A 26,479-nucleotide genomic window follows, 5' to 3' on the forward strand; every position below is an offset into this window, starting at 1 on the left:
ATGTGTGTTTGTGAGCACATCTGTGTATTTATAAAACTGCAATGCAACCACCTCCTCCCCCTTTCCCCACCATCACCAGCGTCACCTTCCTCCTTCTCTTTCTCTCTCTCTCTCTCTCTCTCACTCTGCTGCTGTATTCATTTTTCACCTGCAATTTTATTTTTTCATCAGTCGGGGGGGCGCCGCCGAGCAGATTCAATTAGGTTCTGTGATTGGGCCGCTGGCATTCAGCGGGGTCATGGAAAGGTTAAAGAATTCAGTGGCACAAACATGATTATGGCTCTGTAGCATTTGATCAGAAGTAAGGTTTGTCACGGCAAAGTGGAGCCCCTCTGTTTCTTGCACTGGGACCACCAGTTTGGCCTGAGTGTGATGTGAGAGCTGTTCCACATGTTGGTTTAGTTGATTTGTCCATTGAATGGTAATTACATGCTGAACAGGCTGGATATACAGCAGGCATGGAGATATACACAGAGATATGCACAAGTGCATGTGCGTGCACAGGTGTGGCATGCTGCTCCATCAGCAAGCATGAACACACACAAATATATGTGTTCACACATACACACACACACACACACACACACACACACACACACACACACACACACACACACAGACGTCCAGAGAGAAGCAGAGTAATAAAGCCCACCCTTGCAGTGAAATTAAAGCTAGTCAATGACACTGCGTGCTGAGTACACACTAAATCATTTTTATACCCAGATGAAACAGCCAACATAATACCAGCACGGCACATGTATCCAATATCACCTGGAGACTATGAAAAAGACAAAAAGAAAAAAAAACTAATCAAATATCATATTGGATGTGTCGGATTCATGTCAGAACAAGAGATTAATACTAAATATAGGAAATATGGTACAATAACAGTATGAGATCTTTTTACATTCAAAATGACCAGGCAGAGAGCACATTATGAGATATTGGATTGATAAACAAGCTGGGATGCTGTTGTTCGGTGAATATAATAGAACAATAACGTTGCTCCTGGGTTAGCAAAGATTGCATTATGATTTTAATGTGTTTTACAGACACAAGCCCTTCACTGAGAGGAAATTATGTCAATAAATAAGCAGCCTCCCATTTTAAAACAAAGGGAATGATAGTCAATGAAAAAACGTGCAAATATAGAATGGTGTTTGGTTACTATCAATATCTCACAGAACATGGCCATGTTGGCACACACACACGCACACTGTGGTACATTGTGAGCTCAGAGACATAATGTTCTGCCTGAGATGGACATATTTGTATCTGAATATCATTGCTATATGCTTGTTTTTGTATAGGTTCATCTCTGAAAGTCAAATACTAAAAAACAGAACAGAACAATAGAGTAAAAGTTAAATGTTCTTAGCATTTCAGCCAGATGATATCTTTCATAAAATCTAGACTCCACTGAGACAGGACCTTATATTTTCAGGGTTGCAGTGTTGGCCCGGATTCCTGTGTATCCACACACACATTTCGTTCCACTCACACTTAGATTTGCCCATGCATGAGTAGATTCATTTTCAATCATCTCATTTTGGGAGTGCCTGTCAATCATCTCCAGCCATCAGGGAGCTTTCCCATCTGCCACTATCTGGCACTTCAGGTGTGGTACATCAGCCACATGGACGCAACCAGTCAATAGAGCTGTTTGGTACTCCAGTCCCTTGCTGTGGCCTAATTGGCAGTGCAACACTCAAATATGTCCTACACTTCCCAATTCCTGTGAACCCCCAACCCCCAACTAAGCAATCCCCATTCCATACTCAAAATGGGTATTTACATGCCCCACACCGCAGAGAGCAAACAAGCTCATTTAAAAGTTCACATGCTAATGTGTGACATTTAATCCAAACTTTACACGGGGAAAAGGACACGCAACAATAGATTTTGATTCCTTTCTTGTCCGTGAATCTCATCATCTTTTGCCTTCCATATTTATGAGTTGAAAAGACGGGACACCTTAGAGGGGAGTGACGGGAAGGGACAGGGAGTTTACTATTTGAAAACTGTGCTGGTTAGTGATATTTGGATTTCAGAGTCTAATTCTTTGTTTATATAGTTGATATGCGCAAATTATTGCTTATTATTCTTTTTTGAAGTGACATGACAGCTTTCACTAGAGAGACACTAGATAGTTCGTCACATGTATTATGGTAATGTCTATGATATTATCAATTTATAATTAATCTTAAATGTCTGCAGGCTTCTCAGTTTTATCTGGCGACATTTCACCAGCTGAAATGACAACTGTCTGCAATATCAGCTGTAGCTAATTAATGTAGTTAATTCCATGAGTTGGCCAAACCACAAAATGAAACTACTAACAGTTGTCGGGTAAATGTACTCTTAAAGGCAGTGTCTGCACACTCAGCCAAAGACAATTTCCTAGAGATACACCATTCTGTATCATTTTGATATTTCAAAAGAGTGGAAAGAATGAAAAGGGGAAAAACCAAAAAGATTGTCAAATGGGTCGTGGTTGGGAATGGTGGTTGTTTGGTTCTGTGTGTGTGTGTGCATGAGTGCGTGTGTCTCCAACTGAATTTTTGGTTTCACCCACTGATACACAGACGCATGCATTGCATATTTAATCCCCATAAAGTTTTATGTTTAATCTAAAATGTATTTGTTGATGTTGTGTATCAGGGTAATTTTCTTTTTTAAATCTTCAATCCTGGGTTACCTCCATGATCACATGCAGAAGCTATTGCTGTTGTATATTTTTTTTATTTTGTTATTTATTTCCCACTCAGATGGGGGTGAAAGATAAGATCAGAATTTACTGATCCCCATGGGGAAATTGGGGCTTGTGATGCCAGATGAGGCCAGATGATGAATTTTCATTACATTTATATTTATACTATCAGGCTAAGGGGAACCCCCCCAAAAAAACAAAAAACTGACACACATAAATGTGGTGATTTTTTTTTTCTCTTATTTCCTGTACCTCAGAGAGAAGAGTCTCCTCCTTCTGGTGAAACTCTGACAGCTTCATGTTCTGTCGCTCCACCTGCTTCCTGCTGACGTCCAACTAGAGAAGAACACAGTGAGATAATAATAATAATAATAATAATAATAATAATAATAATAATAATAATAATAATACACTAAATATTTAAAAACTAGCCTACTTAGAAGCACAATTATATTATGTACTCCAAACTATCCGCCAATACTGTATGTTTTTGGTTTTTGAGAAAGAATATGCTCTATAGCACAGTGGAGAACAAGTAGAGATCGAAGGTGACAAAAAGAATAAGGGTTAAATGAGCAGAAAGAAAAAAGAACACAAATGGACATTGAGTGTGAATTTTTGAGTGCCAAAAAAAAGGTTTGTGATGTACAAAAGTCAGGTTCTTTCTCTCTCTCTCTCTCTCTCTCTCTGTCTTTCACACACACACACACACACACACACACACACACACACACACACACACGCACACGCACACACACACACAGATCGACCAGGACAGGCCAGGGATGAGCACACCCCATCTGATCTGTGGCCCGTTCATTCATTAGACCCATGCTCTCCCCTATTGATTTCAGCTTAAGTAATGAGAAAGCTTATCCAAAAATCTTTAGCATTTGGGCTCCAACTTAAGGGAATCGATGGGGCCATTTCCCATTTTGAACAGCACATACGCAGGGGTTTTATGTACGGTGAACGGGACAAATCCCGATGCTGATAAATCAATAGGCTTTTTTGTCGATGGACAGGCATGCTTGCACACACACATACATACATACATGGACACACATGGCTGATAAATGGTATTTTTGAGGCAATTAAAGTGAGCTGTAAACATATGAAGGCCAATCAATTGGTCAGTGAGGTCTATTATCAAGGCTTTAACACTGATTTAGAAGGGGCTTTAAGAAGCCAGCGGCTTTAAGTGTGCCACAGTCACTTATGCAGATCGCAGCAGCTACAGACCTGCACAGATCAGTGCTGTACTGTGCTAAGCTGCTCACACAACAAGATAGTATACATGTCACCTCTAAAGACTGCAAACTCTGTCATACTGCAGGGAAAAAGAGGGGACTTTTGTCATTTTTGGCACTGCTGAGTGAAAATAGAATTTTAAAAAGAAGCATTTTTGTTTATTGGCGTGTGTTCAAAACTTATATTATATTATACTATATTATATTTAGGCTGATATAGTTTATTTTTAGAATTACCCATAGTTTAGAATATTGTAGCAAAGCACTGATAAATTTAGATTTTGCTTCTTATCAAATCTTAAAAAACAAACAATGTTGTCAGACATGCCATCAGTATTAACTCCCACTTAGCCATAGGCATTGTTGAAGAGTTGTATCACATGTACTCTCCATAATTCTTTTTTTTTTTTTAAATGCACCTTGCATCTAGGTGAAACAAGGGGAAGGTAAGAGAGGGGGTTGTGTGCTGGACAATTCTATTTTAGCAGAGTAGACAAGCTTGTTAGGGGAAAAACGAATACATCAGTGCCGTCCACCCTCCAGGCTTCCCCCCCCCATTGCTTCCACTTTGCTAAAGGTGAGACATGTGCGTTAGCAAAGCTAACCTACAGACAACATTTCCCTGAGGTAATTGGTTCCGCATTAATATTCATTTGATTTTGTATTCAGCAGCTATGACAAGCCTCTCTGCTTTGATGCTGTGTGCCTAGGTCCCCTAGTCCACCACACAATGTTATCCCCTTAACTGTGAGTTATATGTGCTACAGTGCTCCCATCCGGATCCAGTCCCCCAGGTGGTCAGTCATGCACACTCAGGCGTGGCGCCCACCCTCAGTGCTTGTTGTCGCCACCTCTATGGGCCGGCATGTAGCGGTACACAGTGGCCGAACTTTCTGCTATCAAGGTGCCTGCGTAAAGGACATTACACCCACCGCTCTGCAGCTGACTGAAAAACACAACTCTGCCTCTGCAGTTATTGTCAACGCCGGCACCAGCGACAACAAAAATCTACAGTCGGAGATTCTCAAAGAGGAGTTTGTGTGCCATTTGGATAATCTGCTGGACACCAGTAAGTAGTGTTCTATTTCCAGTCCGCTGCTCCCTCCACGTTTTGGTGATGTGAAGTTCAACCGCCTACATCAGCTTCATATTTGGTGCAAGGGCTGCTGTAGGAATAGGTGAGATATCCCATTCGTGGATAACTTTACTTCTTTCCTTAACAGACCAGACTTTTTAAACGGGATCGTCTCCACCCAAACCACTCATGAGTGTTATCCATGCACATTGAACTGGTCCTATACTACTGCTTGGCCTGTACAGTATGATGCCCTGAAAGTCCTGATTTTGTTCACCCTGCCTCAAAATCAGATACCACTAATATCCCAGTTTTAATAACTAATAGATTTTCAACTGCACTTAGAAAGACTAACCTAACCATGAGGACCCTTTTCCCTATTTCTCTAGTTGCTAAAATTGCTGTGCCTATTACTACTGATGTCGAGTTAGCTCTTTTAAATGTATGATCTCTTTCAAATAAGACAATTATTTCAAGTTATTTTATTTTATCTGAAAATCTAGACTTTTTGTTTCTTACTGAGACCTGGTCCAAACCAGGTGAGCACAGCTTGTTTTTTGAATTATGCCCCCAATCCAGCAATACCCTGTTTTTGCCTGACCTGTCAGAGTTTTTATCCTCAGTTGTTCTCTATCATGACCAAATTTTGATTACTAGTGACTTCAACATCCACATTGATGATATTTCTGATGGCTTTGCTACTGATTTTTTAAACATTATTGGACTTTTAATTTCACTCAGCATGTGTCAGGCCCTACTCATAAATGTGGCCATAAATTGGACTTGATTTTTACTTTGGGTCTACTTTTCAGAGCTCATCACCTCCAACAAGCACAAGCCTAGGTTGTTTTTTAAGACCACTGATCATTTAGTCAGCCCTGGTTCTCCTGGTGTCCCTATTACTTCAAATTCAGACTGTGAAAGGTTTTTAACCTTTTTCATAGACAAGATTGAGGAGATTCGATCGAAGATTCACCCCATCACTTCTGTGTCTGACTTATCTTGTCCAGCTGGATACTTTATGTGTTTTTAAGGAAATTACTACCCAAGAATTAATTGAAACTATTTCACACATGACACCATCATCAAATCCACTGGACATAATACCTAACAAATTCTTATTAGAGATTCTAGATAGTGAAGCCCCTTGCCTGCTTTCCATTTCTTTTTTTCCAACACTTCTTTATCTTCTGGATGTGTTCCTGATTATTTTAAGTCTGCCAGTGTCTAGCCACTTCTCAAAAAACCTGGTTCTGAGCCCTCTGACCATACCAACTATAGACCAATTTCTAAGCTTCCCTTTCAATCAAAAATCTTAGAGAAAATTGTCTCAAATCAATCGTTGGAAGACTGCCCTTGTAACAGTTATCAATGATATCTTGAGGCTGAGAACATGGGTTGGTTTCTCCAGGACTGCCCTCTAGTTGTTCTCTTCATACTTTTTACAGAAAATTTGTTGTGTTTGTTGATGGCTTACAGGGCTCCATTCTAGGACCAATTTTATTTTATTTATATTTACTCCCTTTGGGCCACATTATCAATCAGTATGATATTTCATTTTATTGCTACGCAGATGATACTCAGCTGTACTTGTCCTGCAAACCATCTGAATAAGCTAAGTTATCTTCCCTGTATAATTGCCTAGCTGTGGTTAAGGATTGGATGGCAGAAAATCTTCTTCAGTTTAACTCCTCCAAACTCTTGGCACTGTAGCTCAGCATGTTGTACCCATTGCTAAGAACCTTGGAGTTATTTTAGATCAGAACCTCACTCTCGAGTCCCATGTTAAAAGGCTCGGTCATGTTTCTTCCACTTAAGAAATATCTCTAGAATTAAATCTTTTATTACTTTTAATGATCTTCAGAGTTATTCATGCTTTTATCGCTTCTCGTCTGGATTACTGTAATGCTGTGTTTACATGCCTTGGCCAAAACATGATTGTACAGCTTCAGAGTGTCCAAAACGCAGCCACCAGACTTTTAACCAAATCACAAAAGCATGATTATATCTCCTCTATTTTAGCTTCCCGTCACTCGCTGCCTATCCATTTTAGAATTGATTTTAAAATTTTAGTCTTGACTTTTAAGGCCCTGTATGGTATGGCACCGAGATACCTGGCTGAGCTTCTAAATCGTTACTCACCCTCATAAGGCCCTGTTAGCTATTCCCAGGTCAAGGCTGAAGACCAAAGGTGACAGAGCTTTTGCTGTTAGGGCTCCAACCCTTTGAATAGCTTGCCTGAGGAACTTAGACTAGAAAATAAACTGCCTTCTTTTAAGTTGTCTCTCAACACTTTCTTTTACCGTATGGCTTTTTCTTAATTATGTTATCTGTTATTTACTTTATCTGTTACTTTTATGTGTTACTTTTATCCATTATTTTATCTTTACTATTAACTGTTTTATTTGTTATTTTATTTGTTGACTGTGATTTTGTATTTGATTGTTTTCTTGCTTTCTTTTATTTGTCTTTGTTTGTGAATCACTTTGTAACGGTAGTTTTGAAAGGTGCTATATATATAAAGTTATTATTATTATTATTATTATCATCATTATTATTATTATATAAGCTCAACTAAAACCCTTATCCCCTCTTAGTGCATTACTTTTGTCTCTGGTTTCTCTCATTTTGACTTGTTCAATGTGCCCTGTTTCTCTTTCATCCCTCTGTTTCCGTCTGGTTGATCTGGTGTGTGTGCATGTGTGTTGCTGAGGCATGACATTTCAACTGTGCGTCCAATCAAATTGGCAGAGAGGCAGCGAGGAACGTTGGGGAGTGATGAGGGTTGCGGGGGTGTTCTGAGGGTTGCCGACAAACCGTTACCATGGTGAACCACTTCTGTCAAAACTGCCAAGGTCACAAATGCTGACCTGCAGTGTTGTGGGGCTTCTGAATAGCGTACTGTATGGACATGAAGATTTCTTTCCTCCTCTCTTTCATTACTTTTTCCTTTTTTCTTTTCACACACTTTCCATGTTGCTGTCTGATTCTCACTTTTCTCCTCTCTTTTCCTTTTGTTCTTCCTCTAATCATCTTTGTTTATCTCTCTCTTTTTGTTTTTCTTTCCCTCTATGTATAACTGTGTTTCCTTCATTTGGCCTTTCTCTCTTTCTTTCATATTTAAGATTGACTAATTGCACCATTATGAGACCTGTGGTGTTGCTGAATCCATTATGTATGGCCTGTGCTGGCAGTGGGTCTGAACACTGCCTGTTTTGAGTCATTATAATTCAGTTTGTTAACACACAGCCATTGTGCTAGTGTGGGGTTAGGGGAGATGGTATGATAAAATATTGAGGGCGAGCAAGGCAGCTGCAGATGCTAGCTGTCATGTGTGAGCGAATGAATGTTATGACAAGCATGTTTAAACATTCATGCGGGGAGGAGAGTTTAGGAGGGCTTTTCATTAACACCAATATGTCTTCGTCTCCCTGGTGCAGACACTGCTGGTGGAAGCATGACAACAACAGGGAGGAGAGGAATTAACATCTCGAGAGGAAACTGTCACAGACACACACATGCAGAGAAGTAGAAACACTCAATCCTGTGCATGAGCACACACAATTTTATACTGGCTGTGTACACTCCACTACCTTACATCTAACATGAAAGGTGCTAAGTCAAATTGACACTTTAGTTTCAAACTCTAACAGACAGAAAAACAACTTTCTTTTGTTTACTAGAACCACTATCTAAAAGTGTAACATCATGTTCAGAAATGATCAAATAGCTCACAGTAGAACTGAGCACTACATTCAAATAGGAAGAAATAGGAGCGCAATGGGTTCTGACATCAACCACAACAATGACATAATAGATGATTTTTCAAAGGAAAAATAAGGCTGTGGGAGGTTTCTAGGCCAAACTTACATCACCCACCACACTGTTAGATTGTCAGGGGATTTGACCTGTTCACAACAGTGCAATCTCTTGACAGTTCTGGGGACTAGAGAGAAGAAAAGCTATTTGTGGTATTTCTTGGGAGCAGAGCAATGGCCAATCTGTTTACATAACCTTGACAAAGCTAGACGAAGAAACACTTTAACAGGTAGAGGCTGAAATAATGGCGCTATGGAAAATGGGTGAACTCTGTGTGCATGAAAAAAATGTTCACAATCTTCTCTTAGCAAAGTCCAATCAACATATCTGAGGTATGTGTATCTGTATCTTGTGTTTAAAAGCACCAGGCATGCACAGTACATTGGTGTAGCAACAGAGTTAAACATCATCATTTTATGATTGTGGCATGTTATTATGGAGGAGGTATACACATTTTAGCTCACTAAAACGCCATCAAATAGAGTGCAAAATCAATACCTATGCTGATGAGCTCATGAAGTCAAATCAAGGCAAAGGAGGAAAAAGGAGCATCAAGTATTCTCACCGTAAGTGGCTGTGACTTGCAAGATGTGTTTGCATAACATGAGCTTTAGTTAATGTCATAAATGGCTTTAAATGCTGCAAGGTGCATTAAAAATATGCACAGTCATCTGTTTTAACTACACCTTGATGCAAACATTTTGAATTAATCTAGTTTTCACTGGTCAAGCAATTCCATTTTGATATTCAAATTTGGTGCGTATGTGTGTGTGTGCGTGCCAGCGCATGTTTGTGCAAGACTGATCTAATCAGTCTTAAATCAGTTAATAAGCCAAGGACACAGAGGAGATGACTCAGCTGATGTGAGCACGGGCTAATATTAGCATCTCACCCCTATTCTGTACTGCGCGGAGTAGCATCCTATGTTTGGGCTTCCCATTACAGAAGTGCAGGCCTTCGATGTTAAGCCCCACAGTTTAGTTCACCACACTGAATTCTATTAGCACATTAGCAAAGGTGTCATGACCTAATGCTAATGTTGGGTGAGGAATTTTATACCTAACTTGTTTTTTTGAATACCTTAAGTGAATTTTGATGGTAGCCCTTAAATTGTTCTAGAAAGAAAACCAAGGGTAATCCAAACAAAGGAAAAACATTCAGATTGACATTTGGACAGATTGACAGACAGAAATGTAGCATGTAGCTGACAGATGGTCGCATGCCTCAAAAACATCTTAGTTGCCACTCTTAAGGATGAGCCTCACACACAATGTAAGTTTAATTCTCATGGCAAATCGTTCTGATGCAGTTGTTTTAATTGAAGCTATCCCACTGTGATGCATATAAAGACCAAACCAGAGGAGCAGATGAGTAACCCTCTGTCAAAACTAATCTACAAACTCAAAATGATAAACTGCATGACTAAACATTGAGAACACAGGCACATGCCACAGAGAAACACACACGTACATAAATACTCAGCACATACAAACATACACTGAAGTTCACACACATATATTTAAACTGACTATTAATTAAAAGCCAGAGTACGCAGCTGACTTGGGGTGGGCGGTTTGCGACACCACATAACTAGGAGACTTCCTGTAAGACATAAATCTGTTGTGTTCTCGCTCTCTCTCTCTCTCTTTCTCTCTCGCGTAGACACAACAAAGACAGTCTTGTCCTGTGTCTCCCTCCCTTCTCTCTCCTCACCATTCATTAGAGGCACAAGAAGCTGTGGTCAGGTTCAAAGACAATCTACATTCTCTCTCTTTCAGTCACTCATTCATTCCCTCTGTCTTTTTCTTTCTGGTTTGCTCTCGCTTTTACTCATTTTCTCCCACTCCCCCTCCCCCTCTCCCTCTGTCCCTCTCCAAGTCTCTCTCTCTTCTCTAAACACTGTCTCTTCCACATGGCCCGGATAATGAGTGGTGAAGCTAAACGAGAGGAAACACGGCTCACTATTAGGAGGGGAACACTGACTGAAGGTTTTAAATAAACGGAGAGAACTTGAGGCCAAATTGTATTTCCAAGGACATAAACTAATGGAACAGGCAGACATTCTCTGAACAAATACACACTCTCAAACACACTCTGTTTAAACTACCATAATAGTTGTAAAAATATACATGTCCATGTGGATCTAACGAGAGAAGGACTGGCAGTGGGCAGACAGAAATACGTGTAAATGCATATATCCTCATATATGCATGTACAGATACACAAATACTGTTTACATGAACTCAGTACCACTTATTTCCTTTGGTGTGGAAAGCCTATTACGTTGCATTCAAAGGTAGAACAATAAGGACATGAAAAAAACATAAATGCTTCTCTATGTCATTGAAAACTAATTAGGCAAATGTGTTTTCTTAAGTGTCTCTGATATGCTCTCAGGCATAGAAATCCACACCCACATATAAACACACAGAAAAGCCCCCCTGCCTCTCTCTATGGGGTTAATTGGGTTATCTAGGCTGATTAGCATAACTAATTAGGATCCTTGTTAACGGATAAGTATTATTTATTCAATTTGCGCTCTGTGTGTGCATGTATGATGCTGTGCAAGTGTATAGATCCCCTTCATCACTGGCACAAGTTCAAATGAAAATGAAGCAAAGCTAAGTAGGCATGAAGTGAGACCTGTGGGTGTCTGTGTGCGTGTGTGTTCACTTCATCATTTATCTGTTCTACACACACAGATGCTCACCATCAGGTGCCAGACACCCCACCCACCCTCCCACCAACACGGAGAAACACACACACTCACCAAGCTTGCTATGCTGTAGCTCTTAAATCCCTCATCATTATCATTAGGCCTCTTTTAGCATAATTAGCATTGTTAACCAAATGAGCTGAGTTGAGCCAGACCGTGCCAGTCACAGCGGTAGACATATGTCACCCTTCCGGCACCTTTCCAGGCTGTTGAAGAGGCTACTTGTCCCCCATCAGGTGGGTTTATGGCACATTTGCATGTTTTCACTGATTGCTGAAGGATAATAAGGCAGCTGATGTTCGCAGCGCATTATGATGCAATGTGTGAAAAAATGTCCAAGGGGGTGATTTCTTTTTTTGAAGGCAAACAACTTGTAAAGTGACAAAGCTCTCGCAGTTATATCAGTTAATGCAACAATACCGAGCTCATTTCACCAATTTATTCATTCATGTTTGCAAATGCAGATGTTGCCTTTTGTTTGTGATGCTTAACATGCGCTTCAAGCCGACAGTAAACACGAAAAAAGCAAATCAACAACACTCTTTTAGTCTTCAGCTCACAAGTGAAAACTCACAAACACACTCCAACACTCACAAATAACCAGAGAGGGAAAATGAAAGAGAGAGAAAGAGAGAGGGAGCGCTACATTTACTGAAATTAAACATTTTCTCATCAGCCTGAGGGTGCAGCAGGCCCACTAATGTATTATTCATCCCCACTTCACAAAGGAACATTAATCAATTATGAAGATATGAGGATCTTAAAGTATAGAGGAGAGACGAAGAGCGGCCCGTTCGTATTAATATGCGGCCGCAATCGTGCGCCCCCACCCCCCACCCCCTTGCTCCTCAAATCAATATTTTGCAGATTAATTTGGAGCGGTTGTGGCGAGATGGCAGGATGGAAGGAAGGAGGGGGTGTGGGGGTGGAGGAGAGAACAGAGTGTCTGAGGTCTGAATTAAGGTGAAGTGTTTTGTTGTTGCTTTTTTTTTTTTTTTTTTACCACTGTGTAAGTACGTGAACATGCATGTGCGTAAATATCAATTGAGGAAATTTCATCATAAAAATGAAAGTCAACATGCTGGTTTGGGGACAAAAAAGGTACGAACACACAAGAAATGTTCCAGAGGAGAAATTGTAAACATTTAAAAAGTATACATTATCGAAAGATTCTAAACTGATAGGAATGGGTGTATTACTGTGTGTGATATTTAGACTTGGTGTTTGAGCGCTGTACATGCTGTGTATCTTTGCAGGTGTGGCCTTTTCCCTTGATTTTACAAATCTTTGATTTTTGGCTTTAATAAGCTAAAATGATCTATTGCTCCTTCAGTTTATGTTGGAGTTACTTATCCTTACTTACAACAAAAGCATCATTTAATACATGAAGTTAACTAGTTAAGTTAGGTTTGGGAGCAGGGCCACGCCTCAACCACACCTCTAATCAACTGTCAAGCGTACTTATTCATTCATTGGTTAACCCACCCTGCCCTGTTTGTCTCAGATTTATCAACCCACCAACTCCTTTTCCCTTCCCTTCTTCCATTCACCTTCTTTCCCCATCCCTCCCTCTGTTCATCCCCACCTACATCCCTTCATCCTCTCTTCCCTCCTCCCCTCCCCTCCTCAATCCGGTCCATACCTCTCCCACGTTTCATTCTGGGTACCGTCTGGGGCCTGTAATCAGCTCTGATGGAAATACGCCTGAGACGGAACCCCCACACTGAGTCTCCCTCCGGCTGGTCTACAGTACGACCTCCCAGACCAGCCTGACAGATGACAACCTACTTGCACCTTCACCCCTCCCCTTTACATCCATTCATCTGTCCTCAACATCCAATACCTCCTGAATTTCCATTAAACCTTTAAATGACATATTGTTGTGGCATGGTTCTTGCTATTGAAAAGACAATTAAAAATGAAGGAGCGCAATAGATCTATTTACTATATTAATATACTCACCTCAGAATTCAAAACAGCTACCTTCTCAGCCCACTTTTTAATAGCTTGAGTGTGGGCCTTTCTCTCTTCCTCTAAGTGTCTCTTTGACTCCTCATCCATCCTCTTCTCATCCTCTCTCTTCTGTTGCTCCTGCCTTTTCCTGTCTTCTGCTTTCTGAAGCTCCTTTTCATACTTCAGTCTTTGTTCGTCTTCTCTTCGCATCCACTCCTCCTCTTTTCTCCTCACCTCCTCTTGCAGCTCTCTTACTCTCACATTCAGCTTGGAGAGCTTAAGTCAGACAGAAAAAAAAGAAGGAATATACAGGCAATCACATCTCTGCACTCTGTGAAACAAATGAGGTGCTAGTCACTTAATCTAAAACTAATCTGAATCATCAAGATGCTCATTGCAATGTAGCATCCTGTAAGACAGCTAAGGTGAAAGGACATAAAGGAAAAGATGTTTGAAGTGACTGACTGACAGCAAGTGAGTGCATCTATGTTCAAATCAGTTATTTTGCATGAACACTACATGTGCAAACAGGAGTGCTAACATGCGCGTGTGAGTTTCTGCACACCTGAGCATGTGTGTCGACACCTTCGTGTTGCAGCAGCTGAATGTTAGCTTGCAGTTTGGTGATGCAGATGTCTTTCTCAGCAATCTCCTTCATGTTGTCTTTCTGGATCCGCTGCAGACAAGACAGCTCACTTTTCAGGTGCACCAGCCTCTCACCACCTTCCGGCACCTGCATTGCAGTCTGGGCCAAAGAGGAGTTCAAATGTCAAAGATTTAATTAAAAGATGAGGGTTATTTTCTTCATAGAGTGTTTTAGAAATGCTGTTGATTAATTTTTACACATAGCCATTAAATAATTTTAGGATATGTGAAAATATTGGCAGCACTTCATTAAATGAAAGTCCAGAAATCAGATTATCATCTTTTGCAAATTATTACCTCCTTTTAAAATTAAAACTTTTAAAACTGTTATGGATGACTGTCATATACCATAGCTCCAGCTTATATGTGTGTTTATATGTGGTCCTTCCAAAGAGAAAAAGCAGTTCATGTCATCTGTTTTACTGTTTTCAAGTTATTCATGGTGATGGCAGACTGACACAGAGGAGACACAGGGTCAAGCAGAGGAATGCAAAGCATAAACTGTTGTTACAGAATCTGATAATGGTGAGGGCTATGGAAAGGAAACACAGCACTCATGATAGTAATTAACATGTCATTAGAGACGAAAACCTTGTACCCTGCAAGGAATTAAATGCAATGTTTCCATTGTAAAGAATATACAGTTGTTTTAATTTGAGTTCAAATGTGCCAGATTCTGGCAACTTATTCAGTTCATACAAAAACTGGTTTAATGCTAAGAAACGACATGTTTTCGAGATTAAATTATGGCAACCGCCTTGAACAAGGCTGTGTGTGTGTGTGTGTGTGTGTGTGAGTCTGTGTCAGCAGAGCTTTCCATGCATCTGCATTGCAGACGTACCAGTTAAACAGAAACGCAAGCAGAATGAAAACATATATCAACATTTGTTGGAAATATGATTAACAGAACAAGCTCCAGTTACTCTGCTTGTTTCTCTAAGGCTCTGTAATCACACAAACCACTAATTAGCAGCAGTGCAAATGAGTCAACTCACAAGCAGCATAAACAAACAGTAACCAGCCAACACACACATAAACAACCAACAAGCCCGGGTTTACCACAAGCATAAATGTGTGTGTGTGTGCATTTCTGCTAGCCTGTGTGTGTTTACGTGTGCCTTAACCGTAAGCCACAGAAGACAGTAAAACAGCAGTGGGTATAATTTAGTGACACCCTGTAAGGAGGTGTAGGAAGGCCGTAAAAAACTCTCCCTTTTAATCCCGGCCGGCGACGCCATGTTTGTTACCCAGGGCTCTGAGATATGCTGGTAATTCATCACACACGCCCCGGCTTCCTGTTAAACCTGGCTGCACATGGAGCGCTTCTAGCACAGCTGCCAAACCAATATCGTAAAAAAACAAGACTTCTCCACCTCTCCGACAGGCTTCTAAACAATAACAAGCACACTGCAAGAAACAGCTTAACAAGTCATTTAATCTTGTAGTCAATCTTACAGTAAATCTATGGTGGAAAAAAATCTGCCAAAATGATAACATTCAATTGCTTTGTTTACAACGCAGACTAAGAATTTTCTTGAAATTTGTGACAATATCTTGAAAACACTGTATTCAATTCAATTATAGATACAAAGGAATGATTTAAAAAATGTAAATATCTTAACCAACAGGCAGACGTCCTCACAAAAAGTTTTAAACCCGGACAAAAGATCTTATAAACGTTTTTTGTTGTGTGATCCCATAGTTTATCCTTTGTGATCAGGTAAAGTCAGGACAAACCGAGTCGATTACCTTTTTCTTTTGCTGTATATTCTCTCTCAGCTCCCTCTCCAGATCACAGATGACCATGTCCTTGGTTTGCAATTGGATTTTCAGCTCCTCTAATTCTGAGGCAATCTGGACCAGGGAACCAGACCTATAGTAGAGAAAAAAAGAGAAAAGGTAGGAGTGGAAAAACACAAAATTGTTTCATGATCATGTCCCATTTTACAGGTTGAAGTATGTTCTTTTGTTGTATGTACTGTAACATAATGCTGTATAAGTATGATCTATTCACTGGTACAAATTCCACTTACAGAGGTGAGGGTCTAAAAATCATCATTATGATCTAAATAAATACTTATGGACAAAAATGACATGATATATCTAAAAAAAAACATGTGTTAAAGTATATTATTATTGTCAAGGCCGGTATTTACATTGTTTACTGTAATAAAAATGACAGAAATGTTATATGAGGAGCCTATCAAAAAACTAATCCTGATTAATTTCTAATTTCTCATATAAAATAAGAAATAAATAAGAAATGTGTGATCAGAATGCAATATGTATATAATGCAATATGTGATTGATGACAAGATCTTATTCAGAAGACGCAAAGAGATGCTGAGCCTGGTGAAATTTGTGGTAAGGTGATGGCAACTGAAGCTGATATACGTCTGTGTGTGTGTGTGCGTATGTGTGTGTGTGTGTGTGTGTGTGTGTTTCCCAGCGGTGAAAATATGTTAACTCTGCCCAGACACCTTTCTGAGTCACCAATGACAGCTGTCATACACCCAAGATGGAAGGAGAAAAAAAAAAAAAAACAGATCACACAGAGCGGTACTGTTCACAAACACACAGGCACGTACAAACACACACACACACGCAGAGTTTCATATTTACCAGCCTCATGAGATGAGTTATTCTGATGAAACTTTACACAGATTAAAAATGTTAAACTCACATTTGATCAAGCGTGTCTGCACATTCGCACCAAGCAGTGAAGGAAAGGCAAGATTTGACAAAAGTGACATGTGAGTGGATAGAGAGCACTGAGAGTTAAATCTTTCACTTCAGTAAAAAAAAAAAAAAAAAAAAACAACCTTTCAGTCAAATGGAGTAAAAGCCACAGAGGAGTGTAAGAAAAAACTGACTTTAGATTATAGACTCTTTCTGTCTCGAGTAGAGAATGGGAAAGAGTGCGTGCTGCTGTGCTATTAATTCACTTGATTTTTCTTTTTTTTTTTATTCCACTCTAACTACAGTGTTCCTTTGTTGTGAATTATCACTCTGCTGAGCATTTCTCTCATAAAATCTGTAAGAATGTACAAAAACAGTGTGTATACCTAAGCACAAAAGCATATACTGTGTACACATCTAAATGTGTGGACAAAGACGATGTTTCACTAAAGATATGCATGAATTTCAATCCTACACTTCTACAAAGGACAAAACCTTTTACCGTTGCATTATAATGTGACTCTTCTTATTATTTTAGGGCTTTTTAGATAGAGGGCAAAAGCTTGGTATAAATATTAACAATTTCAAAACTTATTTCCCTGTCAGTTTGGTGGAAAAAATACTTAAATCACCCCAAATCTAAGAGAGATTTTTTTAGAGACGAATGGTCTGAAATAGGAACAAGTTGAAAATCGAAAGAGGGTTTTGAATGAAAAGTAACTGCAGTCAATTTCATCCCTATTTTCACCTGCACAGTGGGGTAGTGGGCTTAGAATGCTGTGTGTGAGTATGTGTGTGTACATGCATATGTGTAAGACAGAAAACGCTTGCTGAGATAAGGGACATCATTTTGTCTTGGCATAGGATTCCTTTTAAAAACACACAAATGCACAAACACAAACACACACATCAAGCTAATATGTGGTCAACATGATTAAAAAATAAAATAAGCATAGTTTATATTACTTAATGCTCTACTTTTGCATCATTTAAGGGAGGAAACAGGATTTAATACAACATGTGTGGGCTGTGTTTTATACTTTTTTGCTTCTTTGGGGAAAATAAATACGTACACATGCAATACATTCTGATCTGCAACAAGTCAAAATGCGCATTTATTCATGCCATTCATGGAGTGTGTGTGTGTGTGTGTGTGCGTGTGTGGGCGTGTGTGCATATTAGGTCATGATTATGCATGTAACAAATGAGGCTATATGATTTACTATATTGTTATATACAATAAAGTAGTTGTGACAAATGACACAATGTCAAACCAGATGAACAGGGAATTCCTATTTAGAGCCGTAAGTGTTGTTATGATGATTGTGTGGACAGAGAGAGCAGGGCGAGTAAATGTGACTGAAGAGTGTGTGCGTGTGTGTGTGTGTGTGTGTGCGCATGTATCACCGTGAGTGTGTGTGATATTAAAGCAGGCTCTCGATTTCTAAAGCTGTCACTCAGGCCTATTAGGCAAGGCTAACAAAATTAGTCATGAATATGCAGTAATAACATGCAAATTGCCACTCCTTCCCCCCTGCCCCGTGTGCATGTGTGTATGTGTGTGTGTGCATGCGTGCGTGCGTGCATGTATGTGTGTTTGCCCTCAGGGCTATAGACATTGGCTCTGTAAACCCAATTCTTTCTACATCATTACAGCAACAAGGCATAATTCATAAGAATAATATAAACATGCATGTAGTCAGCCATACATGCAAAAGCACACATATGTATGCACACACACATACATGTGTGTGTGTGTGCGCGTGTGCATGTGTGGACACAAACTTGTAGATCGTCTGTTGCTGCCGTGTCCCCAGGGTGATGTTTGACACAGCCTGGGTGCTGCCACAGCAATTAACCTCCCTGTTAATGAGAAGAGCTCTGTCAAGCAGCCAGATGGCACCGCCTGGCACGCTGCCATGTTCACACACACATGTGCACGTGCACACATGCAGCACATTCACAGATACCCCCTCACACATAGACACGCACATATACACACTTATGCACACACACACACACACACACAATCGTATCTCACCTTGCCGCACACCTAACTGTTGCTGATTGTCAGCGCCCCTCACCCCATTTGCTTCTCTCCTACATTGTCTTCTATTGCTTTCCATCCTTCCCCTCTTTCCTCCCTCCCTTCCTCCCCCCATCTCTGGCAGCTGCTTATCCATGTCGCAGCACTGCAGATGTCACAATTCACCAGCTGGGAAAACAGCAGGGAAGGAGAAGAGAAGAGCAGAATTGAGAGGAGAGGAGGAGTTTGTTCCATCTCTGTATTTGACAGAGAAGCATCCAACTGGATGAAGATTTATAGATTTATACATGATTGATTGATTGATTTAGTCATTAGATTAGCTGTGTCAAGATTTGTTTATTAGTTTGTAGGAATGTTTGAAATCAATTCTAGGTTCAGTTGTATCATTATGAATTAGGTATACTTAATAAAATAAAATATATATATATATATATATATATATATATATATGTAAATATAGGAGCATGCAACTGCATAGATATGTGCATTGTACGTGTCCTGCTCTGTGTGTGTGTGTTGGTGTGTATTAATGAGCGTGGCACTTGGCCGGGGCACGGCCCGCTGTGTGTGCCTGTCTGCTTGTCCACACAGCAGCCCACCAGGCCCACGTATTGATCAGTTAGCTTGGCCTAATAGGAGAAGAGGAGCCTGACCTGGGAAAGTCAATATGGAGAAAAAGAGACATATCCTCCTCCCGTCCTAAGAGAGAAGTGGGAGAGAGAGGGAGGGAGAGAGAGAAAGAGAGAGAGAGAGAGAGAGAGAGAGGGGGAGAGAGAGAAAATAAGAAAATAATGTGCATCCACTGCTGTCCTTGCAAAGATGAAAATGGTAAGGGAAGAGTCTGGGGAGTGTCAGAAAAACAGCTGGACAATAGGAAAACAAACAAAGCCACAAGGAAAATAATAATGTAACAATAATGAACCTCCAGTCTCCAAAGCCTAAATATCTTATCACTTCTCTTAACAAAGAAAAGTTTTGAGTCTTGAATTAGAACAGTTACACTAAGGGGTACTGTCAGATTGTGAAATAAGTTAAGTTCCTACCTTTCCCAAATGAGAATCAGGATATTCTGTCAAAGCTTTTTTTCCAACTAACTTTCCGCATTTGACTGCTTTTGGCAAAGGAAAACAGCACTCAAGTTAACTCAAGTGTAAAAAACTCTGCAGGAGATTATACTAAGGGAAAATAATTAAAAAATTGGAGGGAGACGGAAAATAAAAAACTGACACCCACTCACACATCAATACATTGATAGATCAATGTGTGTGTGTGTGAGTGTGTGTGTGTGTGTGTGTTCTGTACACCATTTCAACAGAAATATATAAATAAATCTGTAGATAAACAAAAAAACCAGAGGAAATGGAAAAGTAGATAAAAGACTGAGGTTTCACCACGCACACGCACACATACACATACACACACACCTGGCTGAGTGATGCTACCCTGGAGGGTGGCTTCAATCTGATGTGTTTAATGTTGACGCTGGTGGCAAGAAACACACACACTCACCCGCTGTTTCAACCTGCCTGTCATTTCATTTCATGAGACCTGATTTACTCATTTCATTTATTTCATTTTTTTTTATTATATGTGCAGCCATTTAAAACGCTCAGGGTGTGATGCAAATCCCAGAGTCTCTGACAGCGAGCACGCTGACTGAGGATCCATCACGCCCTTCAGTGCCTTTCATAGGAATGGCAAAGAAACCCTGTACAGCCACAAACTCAATTGTGCCACGTTGTGCCAGACCACCCATTCCTGCTTGGCTGGGTGCCTTAATTGGCTGCACTACAGGCTGTTAAACTACTGACTGGTTACTTCCAATCATATTTGGATGTGTTCTTATTATATGACAACTTCTGAAAGCTCAAATATATTGACTGCAATGTTTGGAAATCCATCGATTTCTTTTATGACATCACAGTAAACATTACAACGACATCTTCTGGGATGAAGTATTCGTCAGATTTCTTTGACTTTATTGTCAGCACAAATCAATGGAAAGTTGATGCGAAAGTGCAGTATTACACTGCAATTTTAGATTAGGTGCATTAGGTGACTAATTTAATCAAAGAGTTTATTTTCACTGACAAAAACAGGATGTGCCTGAAGCTCACACTTCTCAAAGCTGCACAGCTGCTAAATGCATGTACTATACAGCTAAAGCTGAACATATTGAAATCAAATGATTTTCATATCAAACCTCTCTCTGGTCTGGTGAGTCCAGGTATCTAACTAGTGATGGAAAATCCGAAATTTGTACATATGTATGAGCCTGAAGATTTAGATTCAGAAAACACTACTTTGATTACTTTTGTCAAAATTTGTGAAACTTAAAATAAAAATCTGTCTTTCCAGAGAGGTCTAAAGCAGAAACAGAGCAAGCTAGGGGCTTTGGAGAACTGCATGGTGGGAAATATCATGTAGGGATTTGCATATTGCCATGGGGACAGCGGTGTTGCAGTTACTCCCCAAGGAGACCCACCTCCCTAAGGAGAGACAGAGTCCCTGAGGCCAACTCTATTACCTTTCTCTACACTGGGGGACCTGTGAATGTGTGTGAGTGCGTGTGGTCGATTCATGAAGTTATTATGAAGAAGTTATTATTTCTTTGAGTCAAGAGTTAACTTTTCTTGAGAAGATTTGAGATTTTTTGATGAAGAGGGAATCTGAGTATCTAATTATCACAAGAATCCAGCCATGTGTTTATATAGTACAGAATAGTACATACTTGTGTGGGATGTCAGTCATTGGTCCACCGAGCTCGTCCAACAACAAAGTCCTCGGCACAATGTCGGACACCTGGGAGAAAGACAAAAAGACGTCCAGATTCTTTATAAAGAAGGTGACGTTGAAACAATTTTAACGACAAAGTACAGTATATACAGTAAATTATACAAAGTATGTGTCTTGTATATAGTCTTTAAAGGGGAAAAATAGATACTGTACTTACTTTTCTGAAACATAACTGTGTCTGGCATATTCAAAGGCTGTTCATTTGACAGCCTGGCACAACTTTGGCATCTTTTTCCTTAATTGGACACTGCTCAATTAAGGAAAATCATCTCATATAAAGTGATTTTCTCTGGTGCTGTAAACTGTGATGAAGTTTGGCAGCACACAGGAATACAGGTGTGAAGTGTGTCACGCCTGACTAATTGCTCTGAATTTGCATCTTGATGATGAGGGCAACATGATGACAGTGTCATGGGAAAAAAAAAAGGGAGAAGAAATTAAAATACAAAGAGCGACTGTATAAACAAGCGACCAAAGAAAAAAAAAAAGATCTGCTTTCGACTTTGCTCATTTTCAAAACAGGGACACCTGTATACAAATCACCAGAATCAAATCAAAAAGCTGACAAAATCAAATATAGAAGAAAAAATCGAAGATGAAATCTAAAATGTGATTACTCTAATGACTTAATCATTTGGCTTTCCTCTTTAGGAATTGAAAAAAAATATTTGACACAATAGTGCCATACAAAGTCACTTGCTCTGAAAGGAGGACATTGAGATGAAGAGACAGTACATGCGTAGATAAAAGTGCGCACACAGACACAAACAGTCTTCTGTTTACTCTTAGATTCAGTACAACTCCTTGGACTCAGCTAACCTCCTTCATTACCCTGTTTGCCTGTCTCTGTCTGTCTCTTTCTCTGACTGAATATTAGTATGTGGAGGACGGGTGGGAAATATGGGTCAGCACGGTTATGGTGAGGTCAATCTATAATGTATCTGTACAAAAGAAAACATAAAGAAAAATATAAATGAACCGAGGTCAAAAGGAGGAGGTAGGCGGTTAAGATGGCCTAGCTTTCTCATTACATGTAACTATCAAAAAGAGAATAAACAGACGGGGACAAAGGAAAAGAGGAGTGGACGAAGAGCTGAAAAGACAGATATGAGAAGTACAGACGGAGATGAAGAAAAAAAACAGACTTACAGACACAGAAAGAGGAAAAGATTGGGAGCTTGAGAGAAAGAGAGAGACATAAATAGACAGAAAGAAAGAGAAAAAAAAGAGAGAGAGAGAGCAGTACTGGAGAAATATCGGCCACTCTATCGCTGTGGTGACAGGGGTCACTCTGGGAAAAGGAAATCAATGCTGACAGCAATGACTCACAGGTCAACACATAGCCCTGTGTGTGTGTGTGTGTGTGTGTGTCTGTTTGTGTATGTGCTTTAAGTATGAGTTTGTGTGTGTGTTTCAATTATGCATATGCTAGAGTTAAATATGTGTGTGTGTGCAACTTTGTGTGTATGTAGGGTATATGGTAGTGAAATAGTAACTAAAATATACCCAAAAGAGGAGCTGAAGCAAATGGAAAGATAAGATCCAATCCATTAAATGTGAAGTTAATATTTGATGCCTAATGCAGGCAGACTGCCTACCTTCATATCTGTCTAGCAAACAAGTTGCTTTTTAGGACACTACTTTAAGATGCAGTAAAAAAACAAACACAGATGGACTTCCTCATTCTTGACTCCACTGTCCAATCCTTTTTTTGTAGGACCTCTATGAAAACTAATTTGTGTTGAAGCACCTGATATCTTTAATTATGATGATAGAAAACCTTCTGATTTTACCACAAAGATCATTAAAGAATAGTGTAGTTCTTAAAAATAGGAAAAGTCACCAAACAACAACAAGACACACTATCAGACATCCACACGAAAGACGCATTTACATCTCCCAATCGTAAACATTCATATTCCGATGCAGCTGCAATGTGACAGAGAGAAGACCTGGCACACGTAGAGGTCAGTGGCTAATATAGGTAGGCTGTGCGAATATGTGTGTGTCTGTGTATGCATGCCTTATATACCCTTGGGTTAGCAGGAGTTACGACCTGCTTACATTATTAAGGTGAGTAGTAGGCTGTGTTATGTATGCCTAAACAGCCAGTCAATTCATTACAGATGCAATCCCCTAAGTACATGAATAAGCACATGGCTTCCTCTCTTTCTCTCCCTCTCTGAACTGTAAAGGAGACAAAATATTGGTGTGATGCAGAGCGCTTTAGATAAATCAGAAACAGGAGTAAATTAATAATAAGGAATAAAACAACATTAGCTGATTAAGTATGTATGGCAGAGTGGCGGCTGTAATTTACAGGCAGCTGGGCTGGGTGTCCGGAATAAGGTCTCATTATGGATCACAGTGTGTGCGTGTGTATGTGTGTGTGTCCATCCCGTTAGTAATCCGTCACCAGTGGTCTCAGCTTTATGAAAAGGCCTGCAATCTATGATAATGAGCCCTGTGAAGGTTATGACCACGGTAAACTCATTTGTTAGAGGGAGGGCTTACGCGTATATATAGGCGTGTGTCTATGTGTGTGTGTGTGTTTTTTTTATGTATAATACAACTATACCATTAAAGAGTGGTGAGGAAATATACTATTAAAGTAATGGTCAAAATCAGCAGAGTGCACGAGTGAGAGAAAAAGAGGAAAAGGAGTGAGAGAAACAGAAAGCACGTTACATGGATGTTGCATCACATCAGTAACTTTTCTCACTCAGTTTTAAGACAAACAGAATAGACATATGCAATAGACTCTTATAGAAGTCACTCTGTCTATAACAAGCAGGGCTGATACTTCCAAAGTGATCACATCTCAGCCTCCATTACAGAAAGCAAGGGTGTAGAAATTAGTCAAACAAATCCTGTCACTATGGATCCATTCACTGCTAAAAACTGGAGGAAAGACAGTAGTTGTGGCAGATATACTGTAGCGGTAGAGAAGTAGAAGTACTTGTAAGATATTGTAAGAGTGCAAGTAGCAGTAATTGTATTGTAAGAAAGAAATAAACAAAGAAAATGTATTATAGCAACAGTCATTCATGGAATCGGTTCACTTTCTCCCCACTGTCACTGTTTGTCTTTTCTCTTCCCTTTCCCTCAGTTTCTTTTCCTTTGTTTACATCCTCCAACCTCATCACATTCTCTTGTCTCCTCCTGTCTCATCCACTTGCCCCTCACCCACGCCTCCATGCTCTTTTTTTTTTTTTTCACTTCCCCCACTTACTTTCCCCTTTCTTGTTTCTTTTCTATCTGAAAATAGCCACCCATTTACGCAATCATTCCATTTTTCCACTCCCCTCCGTTCCTTTTGTCTGGAGCTAGGTCAACTGAAAGCAACAGAGGAGAAAAAACAAAAGAGGCAACGTGCGTGTGCGTGAGTCACCGGATCACAACAGAAACCGCGGGACGAAAAAAAATAGGATAATGCAACTCGTGGTGATGGTGACTGGAAGGAACACGCAAGCATCTTGTTCTGCTATATCAAGGTTTAGAGTGAGTGTATACTAAAAATGTGGACTAATTTTGAGAGCTTGATGCAAGTGTAACGTGATGCAACTATGATGATAACCTACAGGAAAAACATCAGCCGCCTTACATTCAGATCTTTTTCTGTACCATATTGAGAAGATGCTGTATGGCATAAAAATGGACTGGAGGAACCTACACATAAATATACAGTATGTACCCACACAAGTTTATTACATTTTTCATTTTACATTCTGATTACATGTTCTGAAAATACATTTGTTCTATCTTTGCAGTCTGCAAAGTGGGAGTCGCAATTACAACAGTGATGTAAGACTTGATTATGAACGGACTCACATAGTCACAAAGTCATTATGTTTCAAACTCCTACAACTGGCAAAAGTTTTTAAATATAAAATTTACTACTACACCGATTTTCAAATGATTGGGAGAATGTATATAAACTTTACATTGTGAGGTGATATCAAATACACAAGGGCAAATGTCTGCCCGGCTTATAGCTTATGCAAAATATTTGCACAATAAATTTTTTTATGAAGTTGAAGAGGAGGCATTTCACACTCAGCAAACTCTGTGCTGTAGTGCTTTTATGTTGTTCTAAACCTAGCAGGTTCAGTCCACAAAACTTAAAACATACACAAAATGCTAAAGCGTAAGCATTGGCTGTAATAGGGCTGCAAATAATTGTAACTTTACTGTTTTCATTACTATTTAATCTGTTGACTAGTTTGTGATTCACTGATTAATTGTAGAATGAAAACAGAGAAAAATGTCATTATATTTTTTCCAGTGACATGTAACAAACACAATATGTTCTTTAATTTTTCTGTTGCCCAACTGTCCAGTTCATTTTTGTGTTGTTTTTGACATTAAACTGATATACAAGAATTATCATAGAGATTAGGGAGCTACAGTCCTCCCGCCATATCAGACAGACTAGTTACAGTTCCATCCTGTGGCTGATATATTAACAAAGGTTTACAAGGGCAGAGCACTACATATGTAAGTTTGGCCTTATGGCTGACCTTACAATGCACTTAGTATCCTGTACAGGGAGTAATGCTGCAGCCACTCCTACAAGCCATTTATTCCAGCTAACGACCGTCAAGCACTCATAAATCAGCATTAGGAACCTCTTTCAGCCTCTCTCACTCTCTTTCTCTCTCGCACGCGTTTAGTTTCTCCTCTTTTCGTCTGATATTCTCTCTCTCTCTCTCTCTCTCTCATGCTTTCTTGTCTTCGCCCTTGTCCACTAATTTTTACATTTGACCTCTTCCATTTTACCATCTTTAAA

The 26,479-nt window shown here is 39.7% G+C and overlaps 1 protein-coding gene across 5 annotated transcripts in view; it reads right to left on the reverse strand.

The window, feature by feature from the left end:
• Window positions 1-26,479, reverse strand: part of LOC121888464 (trichohyalin-like) — a 97,403-nt gene that overhangs the window by 60,667 nt on the left and 10,257 nt on the right. For 4 of the 5 annotated variants that reach the window (XM_042399977.1, XM_042399975.1, XM_042399979.1 and 1 more), the window contains exons 3-7: window positions 21,626-21,696; window positions 15,918-16,041; window positions 14,089-14,268; window positions 13,533-13,799; window positions 2,963-3,046 (exon numbers count right to left, since the gene is read on the reverse strand). In XM_042399977.1, coding sequence (XP_042255911.1) covers window positions 2,963-3,046; window positions 13,533-13,799; window positions 14,089-14,268; window positions 15,918-16,041; window positions 21,626-21,696 — 726 coding nt within the window. The remainder of the gene's footprint in view (window positions 1-2,962; window positions 3,047-13,532; window positions 13,800-14,088; window positions 14,269-15,917; window positions 16,042-21,625; window positions 21,697-26,479) is intronic. The other variant, XM_042399976.1, reaches the window with a different exon arrangement.

This window comes from Thunnus maccoyii, chromosome 21, assembly GCF_910596095.1.
Source record: "Thunnus maccoyii chromosome 21, fThuMac1.1, whole genome shotgun sequence".
Lineage (NCBI taxonomy): Eukaryota > Metazoa > Chordata > Actinopteri > Scombriformes > Scombridae > Thunnus > Thunnus maccoyii.